This window comes from Cydia pomonella, chromosome 27 (genome assembly GCF_033807575.1).
Source record: "Cydia pomonella isolate Wapato2018A chromosome 27, ilCydPomo1, whole genome shotgun sequence".
NCBI classification, from domain to species: Eukaryota; Metazoa; Arthropoda; class Insecta; order Lepidoptera; family Tortricidae; genus Cydia; species Cydia pomonella.
The window spans coordinates 4897057-4917986 of NC_084729.1; the positions used below are offsets into that span (position 1 = coordinate 4897057).

The following is a 20930-nucleotide window of genomic DNA, read 5'->3' on the forward strand; positions in this document are numbered from 1 at the left end:
TATCGCTGACTGTACCTTTTACTCATCGAGACGATTCTAAAAACCCCACAAACAAAATTAGGTTGCGTTGTTTTATCACAGAGTTCCTGTGGCTACCCCCTGTCTCCATCATCAGATCAGCTCGATGGTACCATAATATTGCATTATCACCTGACTTACATATTTAAGTATGCAAACTTTCAGCTTCATTGGAAACCGGGAAGTGGGTCAAAAACTTGCAAGATTTGATTACAGACAGCGAATGGGGCAGGTGAAACTAAATAAAAGCTATGTCTTTCCCATAACGGAACAATGGTGTTCCGGACAGTTGGGCGACGTGCGCGGAGCCGAAGGCAACACGTAGAGCTCTTTTGATACTTTGATGAAATGTAAGGGATTCACCGAGCGCATGCTGCCCTTGCCCGTGTCATGGGACGCACGCAGCTGCGCCCGCCAGGGTGTAAGGACTATTGGGAGTTGATCTTGATAGAATCTATAAATGCACTAGATTAGGCTAAGTATAGGCAGGCCTAATAAAATGGAAAATATACATTTAATGTTATCATATTTGATAAACTCCACTTACCATAAAACTGTGAGGTAGCAGAGGTCACCAAAAACAGCAAAAGTGCGGTGCGGCCAACGTTCGACGCCATCTTTTAGGACCAGTCTGGAAATAGAATACCTGTTCTAAGTTGTTATGTTAGTTAATCTTATAAACAACGTGTAAAAGCGAATTTTAACTGTCGTGAGACATACTAACATTATACTAATTCTACGGATTCCAATTACATGTTTTTAGTCACTCGCGCGACATGTTTCGGAGGGCTTAGCGCGAGTGACTAAAAACACGTGAAATCCGTAGAATTCATCATGTTCATCCTCACACCCTAGAACCTAAATGGTCGTGTACTGTGCGGTTTAAGAGGAATTTCCTTCCGAGAACGCTTCGGCTGTGGAATGAGCTTCCTGCCGAGGTTTTCCCGAGGGGCTACAGCCCTTTTCACAGCAGTCTTTTTTAGAGACTAACAAAACAAACAAACAAACATTTATTCAACAAATAGGCCACGGGGCACTTTTACATGTCAAAGTTTTTACAATAAATAACAAAATACAATTACGAATATGGAATTAATTAAACATTAGATACTTTATTAGAGATGTATAGTCTCTAATTGTCGAATTACACGAAAAAATATCATAAAAAATACAAACAATAAGTACTTAAATCCTTTAGAGTTATAAAAGTCTCTAAGTGTCAGAGATAAAATATAATTTTAAAAAATTACAATTAAAATATTAAATATCCTTAGAGATTTAAAGGGTCTCCAAGGATTGAATTATTATATAAATAATTAAAAGACATGAAATTAACAAACAGACAAGAACCGAATGAAGTGTCTCACGTTAATGCCACTCAGAAGTAAAGTTACATACTTATAACATAACATACTAGCCCATGTAAGCTTAAACCGACCGGTCTGCACAAACCGCACCCGTTCACGAGTATGACGCGTATCTCAGTCATCGCCGCCCTCAACCTTCATTCGGGAAATTGGCGACCCGACTTGCGCCCCTAATATCTTGCAGGGACCATTTCTGGACCGGTATTAGTCTAATATTATTAGTGAGTTGCCATGGTAACCAATACGATATGACAGTTCGTGGACTAATAATATTAGACTACGAGTAATACCGTACGAGAAATAGACCTCTGCTCTAGAGCCGGGCCTACTGGAGGCGTAGGCAAATCCGCCACTGATTTTAGTCAAATTAATATTTAGAAAATGAATCATTGGACAAAATATTCTTGGAAGTACTACAATCTCAAGATTCCGGTTGGTCATATTTGCGTGAATTGTATAGTTGGCTGCACAACGGTTGACGGATACATAGTTCGTTTTTTTTTGCATTAGAAAAAAGGTAAAGGGTAAAGGTAGGTGCTAGGCCTACATGAATAAAGTATATTTGAATTGAATTGGTAAACAATGTTGACATGTCTTTTTATTGAGAAACGCTTTTTAAAAATCAGTAAGAATTACTTATGAAAGAAAAAGAATGTAAATGATCGTATATGATTTATAATTGTTACATATTTGCCGTGAGTTATTTTTCAAAAGAGTTTTTCAATAAACAGACACGTCAAAATCGCTTTCCTTCTTTTTACCTAATGCAAAAAAAATTGTATTTTATATAATCGTGGTATGATAGAGACCTATATAATACTTTTTCTACGAGTCATGTAAAATAATATATTTTTACTATAAAACCTAAATAATTAATGGAAATTGGTATCACAGTAGACAAAAATGTAATACAAAAGACATAAACGTGCGACCCCGTAGAAACGTACGTTTAGTATTTTCTATGGGAGCGCGGCGGCACTTAAATCCAAAATAGACCCTTGAGGGCCTTGAGGCATTGTACAAAGGATGTTGGCGGCATTTCCTCGTTTGTTGATACTTTGTGCGAGGGAGCTGCCAGCTCTTCGGTTACCAGTTACGTCAACCAGACGCTTCTCGATTTCTACAAAAATCTTGTGCGCGCTGGGACCTCTCTAAATATTTATTACGTTTCAAAATTTTGGCACTTTCCGCCGTCTATTTTAATTGTCATTGGTGACCCGATATTACGTCCGTGGGATTCGAGGTGTTAAAACCAGAATCTGTGTATGGCCCATAATGTTTTAATGTTGTATGTTAAGTAGGTTGGGTGGGATTTCGCCGCTCATTGTTATCCAACCGGAACTAATCACAGCAAAAAATAATTTTAAGTCAACATACATTTTATTGCACGTCATCCAAACTACGTAGTCATGTAGGTATTGTAGGTATCGCACCGCAGAGAGAGACCACTTACACCACAAGCATTTCAACATGATGATTAAGGACTTAGAAGAAATCCTGAATCAAAAATAGTGCTCATATTCCACTCTGGACATGTTGAATGTGGCAGTCCGAACAGTCTCCTGATCGTTATGTCTGGATCCGATCAGTAAAATAATGAAGCACTGGAACTCTATTCATTTGGAGTCCAGATGTAACATTTAAGTATAGGTATGTAAGTTTAATGTTAATATTATTAGGGTTCCATAGCCAAATGGCAAAAAACGGAACCTTTATGGATTCGTCTGTCCGATTATGTCACAGCCACTTTTTATATTAAGTACGTATCAAGAGTCTGTCTAATATTGTGTTGTTACTAACTTACGGCCCAATTCGAAGAATGATTAAGACTCGTTTAAGATCTTGGAAAGATCTTTAAAAGATCGATAACTAAACTACATGTCAAAATTGACGTTTAATTCGATTCCGCTGTGATCCCATTAAGATCTATCTACGATATTTCTAACGTCAAAGTGGCATTGGTTGCCCGAATCGAGCTGCTTCTGTCAATTATAGGGAGCGTGCATGAACTGTAGGAGGCAGCACAGGAGCCGTCAAATTTTTGGCGCGAGGCGTAAATGTGATGTTTACTGTTCCGATGTAGCCCACAAGATGGCAGAACCTACTATGCACAAGAAAACACGTGACGTGTAAATGTACATGTTTATTGTTCCGATTCAGGCCACAAGATGGCAGATCCTCCAACGCGCACGGTCCCTATACGACATACAAACGATATCTAAATGAGAACTTATCTAAACCAGAACTTATCGTTATCGTATCTCATTCATCGAATCGGTATAGTTGCAAGTTCGTATAATACTAATAACTCTATGGACAACAAAGTCTGAAATAAAGAAAATGTTGTTATTTTTATTTAGTATTTATTAACAACGACTTTTTTTGGGGCGTAAAAAGGTAAAGAATAAACGCTGTCTCGCCAACAAATCACATAAGCAGAGGACCTACCGCGAACCAAGTTCGACGTGTTGCCTCTCTGTCGCTCTTGTAAATTCGTACGTAAGTGTGATAGGGAACGTAAGTGTGATAGGGAAGGTGACGTTGCCGTCGAACGTGGATCGCGGTAGGCCGTCTGTTTGGCGCGTAACTTTAACATTGGTTATGTATATGCCTTTGAAAAATAAACGTAAAAAAAAACATTAACGAAAATATTTTTACACAATTCGATGTATATTAAATACATTTATGCCCATTTTAATTAAAACAAGAGTTCGGAGACTTAAGAAGCTTTTATTCTGATTTTTTTTCCTCCTAACTCTTACAATCACATTAATATGAATGCTTATAATAATCGAAAAATGTCAAACAAAGGGCTTTGGTTAATATATATATATATATTTTATATATATATATATATATATATATATATATATATATATATATACATATACTACGTCGGTGGCAAACAAGCATACGGCCCGCCTGATGGTAAGCAGTCTCCGTAGCCTATATACGCCTGCTACTCCAGAGGAGTTACATGCGCGTTGCCGACCCTAAACCCGCCCCCCCTTCTGTGTAATTACATTTTCCACAATATTGACAACCGGTCTGGCCTAGTGGGTAGTGAGCCTGCCTATGAAGCTGATGGTCCCGGGTTCAAATCCTGGTAAGGGCATTTATTTGTGTGATGAGCATGAATATTTGTTCCTGAGTCATGGATGTTTTTTTATGTATTTAAGTATTTATATATTATATATATCGTTGTCTAAGTACCCACAACACAAGCCTTATTGAGCTTACTGTGGGACTTTGTCAATTTGTGTAATAATGTCCTATAATATTTATTTATTTATTCCAGGGAGGTCTAGACTACGTTTGTATCAAATAATAAAATACTTAATAGAGAAGCGTTCGTCTACTATCATCTTCACTGTCAGCGGTCAGACATTTAATATTTAATCATGTAAAACGTTAAAACTAATGTACAACTAATTACTAGTAATTACCTAACAGTTAAAAGATAAACGTAATTGTTCTACAGATTTGTGTCCAACTAGGTCGATATTTAGTATCATTCATAATGGTATAAGGGGAATCACCTGTTTCGTTATGTTTTAGTGGCATACAACATTTTTCATCTTCGATACAAAAACAAAAAGTATAATCGAGTAGGTACATCTAATTAATAATTATTCATGTTGCGGTTTCGAGCGTATAGTTACGTCCGTGTATGCCGACGGAAAGATTTCAAAATTGCAAATTTTCCTTCATGGGAAGACCTCTAGAAGTCCTAAAACTTTCCGAAATGGAAACTTTTTTTATTACACGTGAAAAAAATAATTAGAAAACCTATGGGTGGGCAGATTAATCAAAATACGCACAACGTATCAGTATTGCGATACAACAAGTTGACACCTCAAGGGTCTATTTTAGATTTAAGCTAGTTATAGTAATCCTCTGTACATTATCCATTATGCACATTGTTATTGTAAGTAAATAATTTGTCGATTTTTATCAAAATAGATAAAACTAAATAAGGGTAAGGATAGTGGCTGGACACAAATATATTTACTCCTGTGGTAAATTACTAAGCTCAAAGCTGCTCAGTATAAGCTCAAAGATCACCATCTATCGAACCATCATCAGTACTGTTGTCACCTACGCCTGTGAAACCTGGGCCACAACCCAGTCGGACGAATATATTTGACTTGGTACATACTAGTTATGTATTCTGTAGCATTAGTTTATGAGACTGCTAGTTTAACAGTCCAGACGCGGTTTATTTATTTAGTATAAATTTTATTTTGACACTTGGAGAGACTTTACACCTCCAAATTTTATTAGTATTAGTACTCTGACATTGGGGACCTTTTACATCTCCAGATTTAATGTGTTTTTTAACCATAGAGACTATACATCTCTATTGTATTGTAGTAATTATTTATTTTAAGATTATTATAATGTAATGTTTACCCAGGTATTGGCTGTTGTATTTATAAATGTTGTTATGTATTTTTCTTGTCACTATATGATGTTACTATAAATGTTGTATTGACTTGTAAAAGAGCCCTTGAGGCCTACTTGCAGAATAAATTTTTGAATTTTGAAGTAATTCGAGAGGCAAGTACTACGAAAATGTATGGCCCGTCAAAGGACAATAGGACCGGCAGCGTATGAACCATGAATTGAAAGCTGATCAAACAGGAGACCATTGTTAGGTTTTGCAAATCCCAGCGGCTGAGATGAGTGGGTCACCTTGAAAAAATGCCCTATAAATTATGAGAGCTGCAAACATTATGACAAGGTGGACGATTAAAACTTTTAGAACGCCATTTGACTTTGATCTTTATTCTTTCACTGATATGTGTTAAATTTGTTGTAAGTGTGGCGCCATCTTACCGGGCACAACCTAAAGGTTTATGGCGCCAACGCTCGAAACGATGTCGCTATACCTTTGGCCTTTGATCTATTAGATGGCGCCACTTTGTATATTAACCATAGGCGTGCCCCTACGTTCGACCTTTTAGATTTTTGATTACTGTAAAAATTAGGAGCGAAAAACAGATTTCATACAAATTTTTAGATGCTCCTAACTCTTATAATAATTATAAATTCGAAAAAAATCAAACGCAGGGCATAGCTGTGGTTAATATACAACAAATTGTGTCCAAATATTGACAATAACTTTAATATCCAGAGAGAAAAATGAGGACTACGTTTGTATGAAAAGGCATAGAGAAATAAGAAGTAATAGAGTGCTCACTCCATACATCAGTTTTGGTACCAAAATGCTTATTATATTCGCAGTCGACATCTAGCATCGAGTAGCGGAACTGTCAGTCTAATGCTCAGCGAACTTTGAGCATTCGATTTTTTGTTTGCCGCGACATCTATTGTCGAGTAGCAGTACTGAGAGTTCCGCTACTTGATGCTAGATGTCGACTGCGAATATAATAAGCATTTTGGTACCAAAACTGATGTATGGAGTGAGCACTCTATTACTTCTTATTTCTTTATGGAAAAGGTGATTTCAAGCGGGTCTTCCAGTTTCGTCTAAAGTGCGATAAAACGCCGCGCCGGCCCGTTAAAATCTTATACCTTTAAACGAGCAATTCTTGTATATATATATATATTTCTGTGATCTCGGAAACGGTTCTAACGATTTCGCTGAAATTTGGTATATGGGGGTTTTTGGGGGTATACAATCTATCTAGATTAGTCTTATGTTTGGGAAAACGCGTGTTTTCGAGTTTTCATGCGTTTTTCTTTCGACGCAGAATATGGTCGCTAATTTCGTATTTAGACCAGCGGTTGAACAAAAATGGGTTTCGATAATATTAAAGTTTTTTCTTTTTTGATATGTCATTGGGAGTATGTTAAATAATACTTTGGTAAAAAGTTAGAAATTTTAAGGTTGAGCTTTCGGTTATATTTAAATATTTTAATTTTTGCTAATAACTAAGTAAATATAGAATTAAAGTTACAGAAAACTTTAGCATATCGAATAACACTTCAATTTATGTACAATTTTCAGTTTTTAGAAATCTGGAACAGCTGCTTTCTAGTAAACGTAAAAACACGAGTTATTTTGTAAATATAGAATTAGAGTTGCTGATATTGCAAAATTACGATATTATCGATCAACTTAGTATTCTAGTAAAAAGTTAGACATGTAGACAATGTGCTTGTCTAGATATTGATTTCAGGTTAAGCAGTATAGCTAATATTGAATTAAAGTTTGTAGAGTTAATAATAATCGATCATCAACAATGATCTCAGTTACTAAACAAAAATTTAGAAATATAAAATCACGGCGACACTCATTACTGATATGTATGCATTCCTTGCTTATATAAATACGTTACGTTTCAAACGCGCGGCAAGTTTGCGCGCGCCGCGCGCTGTGGCAGGAGGCAGCGAACAACGGTAGTGGGGAGCGGGGTGCCCTTGACTGCGTCTACGGTCCATCAAAAATATTCCTAAAGCGTGTTTTAAATTAATAGCAATAGAAAATTGTTATTTTGTTGTTACTATAATAGGTATTGCCCGCGGTTTCGTTCACGTAGAATTCGTTATCGCGTTACATGAATATTATTTATTTATTTAAACTTTATTGAACAAACAAAAAAAAAACACAAATGGCGGACTTAATGCCAAAAGGCATTCTCTACCAGTCAACCATTGGGTCAAATAGAGACAAAAAAAACACATTCTCATACAGATGACCACCCTTCCTTGTACCATTTTAAAAGCCAGTTGCAGCTTTTCTTTCCCGATTTTTTTCAGATGTTTGGACTTGGTATTTTTCTCGCGATAGTTATTTGTTTTAAGGGGAATGTTGTTGTTAACCGCTAATGCTAATATTGATAACCGATAGTTATATAGAGATACGTTATAAGGTATATGCACCCTCATGTTATTTATTTCTGATAAGAAATAAATGTAAGACAAAATTCACAGTGATACATTTCAAGTAGGTTGCCTTGTAAGATTGCGTACGGATAGTATTTTTGTTTGTTATTTCACCGTATGATATATCAAATGAAAGCTTATTTGAAAGTTGCCGTATTAAAAAAGTTGGTCCAGTTAATGGTCGCCTAGATTAACCGATTTTTATATAAAATGTAGGCAACCATGGACTGGACCAACTTGTTAAAAATAAAAAGGCAACCTAGTACAGTTAGTAATATAGTACCTGGGCGACCGAGCTTTGCTCGGTTATAACTATTTATTGTAATATGGTGGTGATAATGTACATAAACTTAAAAAGTAAAATGTGAACTGACAATTATTATTATTTACAATCGATTTTAACATTACAGCACTTGTCACAGAGTAACGCCATCTATTGTCGATTTCTCTTATTACATAGGTCATTTTTTTTTACTAAATTAAACTTGTGTAAAACAATAAAAATTAAAAAATTATATAATAACTTGAACATATAAAAAAAAACAAAAGTTAGTCACCGGGCGAGATTCGAACCCGTAACACTCGTTTAGCAGTCCGCGTCTTACTCTTAACCCGCTGGACCAGACGGACAGTGGCCGGCAACACGAAATTAGTGACCATATTCTGCGTCGAAAGAAAAACGCATGAAAACTCGAAAACATGCGTTTTCCCAAACATAAGACTAATCTAGATAGATTGTATACCCCCAAAAACCCCTATATACCAAATTTCAGAGAAATCGTTAGAGCCGTTTCCGAGATCACAGAAATATAATTATATATATATATATACAAGAATTGCTCGTTTAAAGGTATGAGATAAAATAACTTTTCTTTTGATATATCATGTGACGTTTTCGTTGACACACTAAAAGCACAGTGTAAAAAGTAACAGTGGGCCGACGCCTTTGATGTTTGCGTAAATGCCGACACCGCTCAAGGTCTCCGTACCTACCTAGGGTTATCACAGACTTACACAACTGCCCAAAAGAGGATGGAAATGTTTTTAGTTTTCATGTTGTATGATGTATGTGTACTAATTTTACAAATGACGTCCATTTTGGAAATAAAGATGGCGGACGTCACTTTTTTGAAAAAGTCGTCATGGGTGTTGTTTTCTGGGTTTTTAGGGGTGTGGATTTCAAAAATGGCATCTATTTTGAAAATAAATATGGGGGACGCTACTTTTTGAAATGGGTGTCGATGTGTGTAGCCGAGATATCAACCACCTTTAATTCTAAAATGGTCTCTATTTTTGAAATCTGCACCAACAAGAACCGCCAAAATTGACGTCATTTTTGTAATTGGAACCCCGAGGAACCTCGGAGATGACACCCATATCGATTTTTAAGAAAAATTAATGTCCGCCATCTTGGATTTCAAAATAGACGTCATTTTCGTAATCGGAATCCTGAGGAACCTCGGATATGACACCCATATCGACTTTTAAGAAAAAATATGTTCCGCCATCTTGGATTTCAAAATGAACCTCATTTTCGTAATCGGATCCCCGAGGAACCTCGGAGATGACACCCATATCGATTTTTAAGAAAAATTAATGTCCGCCATCTTGGATTTCAAAATGAACGTCATTTTCGTAATCGGAACCCCGAGGAACCTCGGAGATGACACCCATATCGATTTTTAAGAAAAATTAATGTCCGCCATCTTGGATTTCAAAATAGACGTCATTTTCGTAATCGGAATCCCGAGGAACCTCGGATATGACACCCATATCGACTTAAGAAAAAATAATTTCCGCCATCTTGGATTTCAAAATGAACGTCATTTTCGTAATCGGATCCCCGAGGAACCTCGGAGATGACACCCATATCGATTTTTAAGAAAAAATAATGTTCGCCATCTTGGATTGCAAAATGGACGTCATTTTCGTAATCGAAACCTCGAAGAACCTCGGAGATGACACCCATACCGATTTTTAAGAAAAATTAATGTCCGCCATCTTGGGTTCCATAATGGATGTCATTTTCGTAATCGGCACCCTGAGGACTTTCAAAAATAATGAAAACATCAAATACTACATGATACATATACAAACAGAAGCAAGAAACAATTTCTTGCTTTTTAAAGTCTTAAACTACTCATAATTTCTTAAATAAGTTATAAAACATGTCCGCCATTTTGAATTTGAAAATTGATATCATAATTATGATATATTTTTGTTTACACTGAGACAAATAATTAGCACATGTCGTATGAAATATTTTAATTGTGTGTGTTTTTTTTATTTATTTTTATACTAGGTACGTCGGTGGCAAACAAGCATACGGCCTGCCTGATGGTAAGCAGTATCCGTAGCCTATGTACGCCTGCAACTCCAGAGGAGTTACATGCGCGTTGCCGACCCTAACACCCTCCCACCCCTCGTTGAGCTCTGGCAACCTTACTCACCGGCAGGAACACAACACTATGAGTAGGGTCTAGTGTTATTTGGCTGCGATTTTCTGTAAGGTGGAGGTACTTCCCCAGTTGGGTTCTGCTCTAGATCTGGAATGACATCCGCTGTGCTGTGCCCTACCACACAGAGCCAGATGACATTTACAATGCCCATACCTCTCTTATAATGCCTGTGCTAAAAATGTGATTGCGAACTACCTGCAATAACTATACAGTACCTGGGCGACCGAGCTTTGCTCGGTTATAATTAACTATTTATTGTAATATGGTGGTGTATAGGTGATAATCTTAACTACATTCTTTTACTAAATTAAACTTGTCTAAAACAATAAAAATTAAAAAAAATATACATAAAATTGAACATATAAAAAAAAAAAAGTTAGTCACCAGGCGAGATTCGAACCCGTAACACTCGTTTAGCAGTCCGCGTCTTAACCCGCTGGACCAGACGGACAGTGGCCGGCAACACGAAATTAGCGACCATATTCTGCATCGAAAGAAAAACGCATGAAAACTCGAAAACACGCGTTTTCCCAAACATAAGACTAATCTAGATCGATTGTTTACCCCCAAAAACCCCCATATACCAAATTTCAGCAAAATCGTTAGAGCCGTTTCCGAGATCCCGGAAATATATATATACAAGAATTGCTCGTTTAAAGGTATAAGATAATTAGGCATTAAAACACTCGTGTGATTTTTTTAAGAAACTCACTTCGTTCGTTTCCTAAGCCCACACTCGTGTATTTTAATGCCTTTTATTATATAGCAGTAACATAAACTACTAATATATGTTGAAAGTAAGTACAGGCGGCTAACACAATGGTACCAAAAGACAAAAGTTTTGAAAATGTAATTTTCATCATCGTCACTTGGCTGTACATTTGAGGGCCTATCGCGAACCACGTTCGACGTGTTACCTCTCTGTCGCACTTGTAAATTCGTACGTAAGTATGACAGGGAGGCAACACGTCGAACGTGGTTCGCGGTAAGCCCTCTGATGCCACCTCCATTAGTCTTTTGTACGCCGGTATAGCCTTCGACTGTATAATCTACACTTTTTATGGAAACGTAGTTCCTCCTTCCCGTAGAAATATTTAACTTTCCCATGACCAAGAAAGATTATTTGCTCGCAGTTATTAACTGCTCAATTCCTCGTTTTTTCTCTGTTACTAAGTCAGTACAGTACATATATCAAACATTTTTCACTCATTTTGAAGTCATAATAACTTTTATTCTATAATTAAATTCATGTAATGTCCGCATCTAATTTATGTGCACGATAAACAAACAAATGAATGATTTGAAAGAAAAGACAAACAGCGCTTGCGAAGCTGAGCGGGGGGCGCGGGCGGGGCGAGGTATCTATCGCTCACTAGGTCGGCTACGATAGGCTCCCGGGCGCCGAGCCGACATGTTGACGGACCAGCGCGGCGTGGTTATGAATTTCGCGCCTTTTTAAGTTGATTTTACTATTACAATGCAAGCTACACACAGATATTTCTACCTTTCTATAAAATGGCTGCATATATTATTTTATAGTAATAGACTTATCTCTACGGACTTTAATTCAATATTAGATCTTACAGGACAAAAAACGCTTATTAATTGTAAAGCACATATCCTATTCTTCTAATTTTTTGCCTTGCCTATTAACTTAAGAATTTAGATATGATATTGTGGATTTTTCAAACTTTAATTCAATATTGACAAAATAATAAGCTAATTTGAGTTTGACAAAGTAGCGCGTTGATTTTTTTTCTAAAAAATTGATAGCATAAAGCCTCATACATATTATAAAAGACGATGCTTAAATTTTGTACTTTAATTCAATATTCAAAATTCATCAATAAAAATACATAAATACCTTATTTATATCTAACGCTCGTTCTAAATTTTCTTCATATATTACAAATATGCTTAAAAATATGTCCCATACCAGATAAACATCACTTTTCACTCTTTAGAATTATCGAAACTTATAGGGCAAAAATCCGGTCCCACTATTGGTCTAATTGCCGGCCACTGTCCGTCTGGTCCAGCGGGTTAAGACGCGGACTGCTAAACGAGTGTTACGGGTTCGAATCTCGCCCGGTGACTATCTTTTGTTTTTTTTTATATGTTCAAGTTTATACATAATTTTTTAATTTTTATTATTTTAGACAAGTTTAATTTAGTAAAAAAATGTAGTTAAGATTATCACGTATAGACCACCATATTACAATAAATAGTTATAACCGAGCAAAGCTCGGCCGCCCAGGTACTAATGAATAAAACACGTGAAAGTACACTTTAAATCAACATATTAAACCTATTCATCTAGAACACTAATAAAACCAGTTGTAATTATAAAACCGGTTGATTGCTTTAATTGATGAATCACAAATTCCCTAAGCTCTCGTCATTAGTATTCAGTTTACCCCAAGTTTAACTTCACATCGTGACTGGAGCATTTTATTCGTAGTAAACCGCTCGACCGTTACTACTAGCAATGTATTTATTTATTTAATCTTTATTGCTCAAAAGAAAACAAATCTTACACTACAAAAGGCTTAACATTTATTTATTTAATCTTTATTGCACAAAATAAAACCTTATAGTACAAAAGGCGGACTTAATGCCATGAGGCATTCTCTACCAGTCAACCTTTAGGCAAAGCAGAGAGATTGTGGGCGGTGCTACTTTAACAACAACCAAATATAATACAATAACATACCATACATATAACAAAACAATACACATCAAAAACAATAATATACATTACATATTATATTTATTATTATATTTACATTCTCAAAATTTCGGTAAAATTCTGGAAACTTTCATGCGAAAAGCTTGTGAGCGTGGACTTTCAGATAGATTTCCGAAAAACTCTTGTGCGCGCTGGGACCCCATGGACCTAGAGATTCAACACCAAATGGTACAAAATGTTACTCTCTACTGAGGCTCTTATATTTGTTACGCTTAAATATAATTTAGTTTACAACGTTGAGAGCAAATAAAATTATTATATCAAATATTTTAGCTTTTCGGTGAAGGAAAACATCGTGAGGAAACCTGTATACATCTGCGAAGAAATTCAAAGGTGTATGTGAAGTCCCCAATCCGCAATGGGCTAGCGTGGGGACTATAGCCCGAGCCCTCTCGGGCATGAGAGCTGCTGTGTCCAGCAGTGGGACGTATATAGGCTGAATTTCTATTATTTTTTATTAATGTGTTTTTAGGGTACCGTACCAAAAAGGTACAAAAGGAACCCTTATGTTTTAAAGTAGTCATACTACTATATCCACTTTTAAGGGGCTGTCAACACCCGATGTCCTTGAAATTGATGTTACTTAAACAGTTTTTAAGAAAGACTATTTGTTTTAGTAAAGTAAGAAAAATATATGTTAATATTAATTATATTTCAAAGACCGTGGTTGTACTCGATACATGATTGAACGAAATCGGCTCGATAGAAAATAATTGCAAAGATTGGTCTTAAAATCACTATTAAACGGTTCTATGTTTTTATTGTTTTGACTTATGGGTCTGCAATTAAAATCACAATTTTAAAACATTTATATCTAAACCGCTAACGAGTAAAATATTACACTAATAATCCACTTTTTTTTATTTAAGTAATTTTCTTATTATTCCCAAACCTAGTAACATGCGACAGTGCTATCTCATTTACTCCGATACAAATAGACAGTGTGCGCGCTTTAGAGGTATTGACAGCCTCTTAAGGGCTTTTTAGCGATCAGTGCAGAGCGATAGTATTTTATACAATCGTGCTATAATAGAGAGCTTTTTAGTCGAGTACCGAGTTTAGGCAACGAAGCTTGCTGAGTTGCCTAAGTAAGGTACGAGATTGAAAAGCTTGATTATATCACTATTGCTTGATTATATCACATTACTTTTTCTACGAGTCATCTATCATAATACTTTATTTACTAAAAAGCCTAAATAATGAATGAAAATTGGTAAGTATCTCAGTAGACAAAAATGTAGACATAAACGCGCGACTCCTGCCCCGCGCCCCGCGCCGGTTAGTCTTTTCTATGGGAGCGCGGCGACACGTGATTGGTATTTTTTTTTACAGTTGACTACAGCGTATCGAAATGAATCTTATAGCTGAGTGGGAGCCCATACATGAAAAGTACGCAATTATAGTTTGGTAAACGATTATCTTAATGCAACCATTGTATTGTATTGTATTGTATTGTATATCCAGCTTCCGACACTGAAGGGTTTTGCTTTTTTAGGGTTCCGCACCCAAAGGGTAAAACGGGACCCTATTACTGAGACTCCGCTGTCCGTCCGTCCGTCCGTCCGTCCGTCCGTCCGTCCGTCCGTCCGTCCGTCCGTCCGTCCGTCTGTCACCAGGCTGTATCTCATGAACCGTGATAGTTAGCCAGTTGAAATTTCTACAGATTATGTATTTCTGTTGCCGCTATAATAAATACTAAAAGCAGAATAAAATAAGTATTTCTTTCCAATCTCGAGGTTCTCATCCAATCACCGAAGTTAAGCAACATCGGGCGGGGTCAGTACTTGGATGGGTGACCGTTTTTATTGATAATGGTATGGAACCCTTCCTGTGCGAGTCCGACTCGCACTTGGCCGGTTTTCTTTAATATGTGTCATCTATTTCAGTTTATAATCATAATTAGTTTAGTAGATAACTGTCACCGTTTTACTATTTGAGTCATCGCAGTGACTCAAAGTTCATTACCCTGAGTTGAGCGCATTCCAGGACACTACTTAGTTAAGTAGGTACATATGTAGTTGTTGCAAGTAGGTAATAATATATTTATTGTTTACAAACACCCATGTTTCACATAAATCCAATTATAATGGTCTGGGTCCAGAGAGGATAATCTAAATTAAACGCATGGGAGAATCTGTCGGCTTGAAAAAGTCTGTTACCATAACACGTTGATGAAATAGTAGATTGTTATGAGCCCAAGGAAAGGCACCCATTTTAGTCGTGGTAGTTTGGCGCTCGAACGCAGAACGAACCATTTATTTTAGTGATGTATGAAGCATTTTTTTTATATTTTCGGGGTTTGGACTTATAGGAAACCGGCCAAGAGTACGTCGTATGCTCAGTGTAGGGTCCCGTAGTTACCCGCCCGTCACAATGGCTGCCTTGAACTGAGGTTATTAGTAATAAGTGTCATATACATAATAAGCAAAAGTTTTTACTAAGAAATGTAAAAAGTGGCAGCTTCCTCGCACAGCGCATTAGTATTGCAATCCAGCGGGGTAATGCTGCCAGCATCTACGGCACCTTGCAAAAGGGTGAATTTTTATTTTAGTTTAGGATTTGTTTTTTTTTTTCTAATTATTATTAAAATCGATGGTCATAATTTAGTTTAGTTTATAAGTCATAAATTAAGATAAGATTCATAATGTTCGAATAGGCTTCCTAAGGTTTATAGATAAATTGTAAATTGTTACTCAAGTTATGTTGTTAAAAAGTACGTTTACCAAGAAGGCACGCCTTTTCGCCATAAAATAAGACTGAGTCGACCGTAATAAATCAATTAATTTATGAATAATTCAGTACATTAATGTGTTGTCCTACTTATTTCCACATTTTTGATCTATGTAATATAATTTAATTTGCTTGCTTTTGACTTCATCCACCACAAAATGTGACCACTATTTGCCGTTTAGGTGGTAAAGTAAAATAAAGCTATATTACTATATTAAATATCTGTAAGCTCTAACTGTTACGACATTTTTTTTCAATTTTTTGGGCCCGTGGTTCAAATTTTAGAAGGGGGTACATTTTTGTAGCTTTCTAGCATCAACGTTCATCAAGCGTTGGACGGACAGACCACGGAATATTATAGTGACCTTATTACAATTTCCGTGGGACAGACAGACGAGATGGCGAAACTATAAAGGTTGACTACGGAACCCTAAAAAGGTGTTGAATACTACCTAAATAAGCGGTGTAACTTTGTCCGATCGGATGTCGAATACGGCTGGAAAGAATCAAAAATGAAAAAAGTGCCTTTTTATATTTTCTTACATTAAACTATTGTTTATTGTTTAAAATAATAATTTAGATTAAGAGTGAAGTAACCACGTGATCGTCCATAAAAAAAGAGAAAACGTTTTTCCACTTCTAAATATTTTCCATTTTCCATGATTTTAAGTATATTATTGACACAATGAAATAATACGTTTATTAGGTTTTCCTTTTTTTGAATTTGCAAAACAACAAAAAAAATATCAAAAAAACGAAACCAATAAACCAAGAATATATTATACATAATTCCTTATTTACAATAACAATATACATAATGGATGTATACAGATGATTACTATATATGAAGAATATATTATGCTGAAGCGATCGACATCAAAATCAATGTGATGTGTTAAGATTTAGTTAGTGGAAACCGTTTTCTCTCGATATGGAATTTCATATAAAAATTACCATTATTAGATTAAAATTTGATTAAATCGGGGAAATCCTGAAGAAAGGCCAGGTCAAGAGCACCCTGAATCGACGAGCGTGTATGAGGAATGTCATGAAAGTGAAGGAAGCGAAAGATGTATGTCAGGTACGTAGCAAGTGGAGATCCGTGGTCTCTGCCTACCCCTCCGGGAAATAGCCGTGATTATTAAAGCAAGAAATATTACTTTGCGAATCCGCTAGAAAATAACGTGTTAGTCAATCAGTGCAGTGTATTTTTGCGGTGGGAGGGTGGGAACATTAATTGCATGTAAAAATACTTTCTCGCGGATTAGCAAAGTAATATTTCTTGCTTTAATTAGCATGGATTTCCGCAAAGTAACGCCTGATTCTATTAATTAGGCGTGATTACATTTATGTATGTATGTATTACCATTATTTCGTTAGATTCGAAAAGCTATTCTTCCCTCTCAACACAAATATACTATAGGGCATTTTCTAGCATCTGTTTTTCTAAACCGTCATCCGAGTTCCGATATCCATCTAATAGTGAAAACGCTCTTACACGCGCTTGAAAAAACTCGTCAAAATTCGTCTGACCCCAAAAGTGATCTATAAAATACAGTTATAAGTATTATAACTACTTTAGTGTTGTTACTATGGCAATATAATTACTAATCGTATTATTAGAAGTCATAATCATAAACAATCTTTGTTGCCAAGAAGACATTATTTTTTATTACATAGGAAATGTACGCCGAAACTAGGACAGCTTCTGTAGATATAAGAGTCCCCGGCAATCTCAGCCGAATTTCACCTTCCCATACAAACGGGGTATCGTTCCCATTTTAAAACTATGTGTTGGATTGTAATGAAACATTGACATAAGTTATGTTTTCTAAAAATATTAATGTAATAAATATTCGATTTTATGGATAATTTGTACGACAGACGCGTGTAAACACCTAAAGTTTCTTGGGTTTTTAACATTAACATTATACTGTATCGACTCGAAGAATAAAATAGAGAGTGTTTGTTTTTTTGCAATTTATAATTGGATCGATACTCAGGCGCGACAAGCGAATTAAAAGAAATTGAATAGACATTGTTACTTAAAAAAAATGAAAAAATGTTTATTTTAAGAAAAATAAATATGTATTGTGACTAAATAAGCAGTCTTCATTCTTTACATAAATGTTTATGCCAAGTTTCATGTAATTTACACATATCATTTTAAAATGATACTTCGATTATATGGAACCGGCTTTTGGCTATTAGAGTTAAAGATAAATGGTGCGCAATTTGCGAACTTCGGTGTTCGCGGTAGGCCCTCTGTCCCGGACTGACTCTGTACATGTCTGGCCCGACATTAAGAATAAATACAGTAAGAATAAAATGTTTATATGGATTGGTGGATGTAAAAGATTATAACGGTCATGGTTAGTTTAATAGTAATAATATGTATGTATGTATGAAAACACTATTACTATGCTTTAGTTATTCATGTGCACAAGCCCTAACCAATAAATAATACGCTCTAAAAATGCAAATACCCGTATAACTGTTATTAAGCACCTGTTATCAGTTGACACAAATATTTTTACTAGAAAGAGCATTATCATTAGGGAGATCATCATATGTGTTAAATGTAGTATGTTTAGTTTTTATAGTTGCCCAATTTCACAGTAGATGTCGCTGTTCTATCGGCTACTTCACGCTATTAAGATTTTTCTACAGCCCCTTATAAGGTAAATTTGGTTTCGGAATTAATGAATATTGAGTTGTCAAGTGAAGTGTTTCATTACAATAGGTAGGAAGTGCAGTGCAGTGCAGTGTAGTGAGTGAACAATATGACTTAAATATGTCTAATGAATATTCTACTACCTACTTATCCCAACATAAATGTGAAATGAGAGCCAAGTTCATTATTAAGAATGTGTCGTTGATATAAATATATTTTATTGATAAAAAAATATGTAAAATATATTTTATTGATAAAATATATGTACAATATACATATGTATACTAATTGTATCGTATTGTATTATCATATGTAGGAGGAAAACGGGCAGACGAATCGCCTGATAGTAAGCAATAGCCGTCGCCTATGCATACCTTCAGCACTAGAGGGACACGTTGCTGGCATTTAAGATGGGACTACGCTCTTTTCTAGAAGGTTTGAAGGTCGCATCGGTCCGGAAATACCGCAGGCGACAGTTAATTCGATAGTTGAAATAAAAAAACCGGCCTAGTGTGAGTCAGTTTCGCACAGGAAGGGTTCCGTTCCGTACCATTATCTATAAAAACGGTCACCCATCCAAGTACTGACCCCGCCCGACGTTGCTTAACTTCGGTGATTGGATGAGAACCTCGAGATTGGAAAGAAATATTTATTTTATTCTGTTTTTAGTGTTTGTTGTTATAGCGGCAACAGAAATACATAATCTGTAGAAATTTCAACTGGCTAACTATCACGGTTCATGAGATACAGCCTGGTGACAGACGGACGGACGGACAACGGAGTCTCAGTAATAAGGTCCCGTTTGACCCTTTGGGTACGGAACCCTAATTAACTATACTTATTGGAAATAAGATGTCATCAATTCTTCTAAATCTTTGTTTTTATGTTAGTTCTCCGAATTTCCAGTTTAAAATGATGGCATTTGTCATTGTAAAGTCGGGTTTTTGCTAAAGATTATAATATTTATCAGAATAGCTATAAATAAATTATTTTTGCATATTAATATCATACGTATAACATACCGGACATCCGCCCACGAGCTTACACAGATAAGGAGATACATTAACCTTGTCACGGACACTACGAGTACTTGGCTATTACTAGAGACAATTGAAAATAAAGACCTTCAATGTCCATACAAATAAATGTTACACAGATTGATGTAGCACCAAATTAAGCAAAACTTGTACTATAGGAGGTACAGTCAAGTGTAAAAATATGGGTGTACACATCGTACTCAAATATATGTCCCATAGCATCTTATTCCAGTGTAATAAGAGCGTAGTACCATATTATGAGACGATTCTCTCGATACATATTTTTGCAGCTGACTGTACTACTGACTGTAGGCGAAGACATACATACGTATATAGATAAATACATACTTATATATAGATTCCCATGATTCAGGAGCAAATATCTGTGTTCATCACAAAAATAAATGCCCTTACCGGGATTCAAACCCGGGACCATCGGCTTCATAGGCAGGGGCACAACCCACTAGGCCAGACCGGTCGTCGAACGTCGATAAAGTCATTATTTAAAAGAATAGTGGACTACCAGTTTTCCACACAAATTTAGTTCCCATTTTTCTCCCTGGATATTGAAATTATGGAAAATGTTATACTATTTATTCTATATTAAACATAACTATGCCCTTCGTTTGACTTTTTGAGAGAGATAATCTTATAATAAGTAAAAAAAACAAACGAAAGGGCATAGTTGTGGTTAATATACATCCCCTTCTCCCTTTCGTCTTAAGGGTGAATCAACTGTTTCTTGTCACACGTTGCTATGGTTAAGGTCGCTTGGGTCACTATTTAAATCCTGGTTGTATGTCATTTAGAATAACAAACACAAAAATTGTTTTTTTTTCGGTAGTTATAAGCCCTTTCTGCAACGAGCCATCTACCAAGCACGATAATTTAATATAGAATCAGACATATCGGAGCGGCCGAGGTGCTCATTTATATCTGAACACGTAATCTAGCGCCTTGACAATAGAGGCAGTGTTCAGATATTTGTATGCGCCGTTCCGATATATTCGATGGCGATTGTACAATAATTATTTTAACAAACTG

The 20930-nt window shown here is 36.0% G+C and overlaps 1 protein-coding gene across 1 annotated transcript in view; it reads right to left on the minus strand.

The window, feature by feature from the left end:
- The window catches only part of LOC133532412 (serine protease Hayan-like), a 50100-nt gene that overhangs the window by 20833 nt on the left and 8337 nt on the right, over positions 1-20930 (minus strand). The window contains exon 2 of the mRNA XM_061871061.1: positions 566-649. Within this exon, the coding sequence (XP_061727045.1) occupies positions 566-635 (70 nt within the window). The 5' untranslated portion in view covers positions 636-649. The remainder of the gene's footprint in view (positions 1-565; positions 650-20930) is intronic.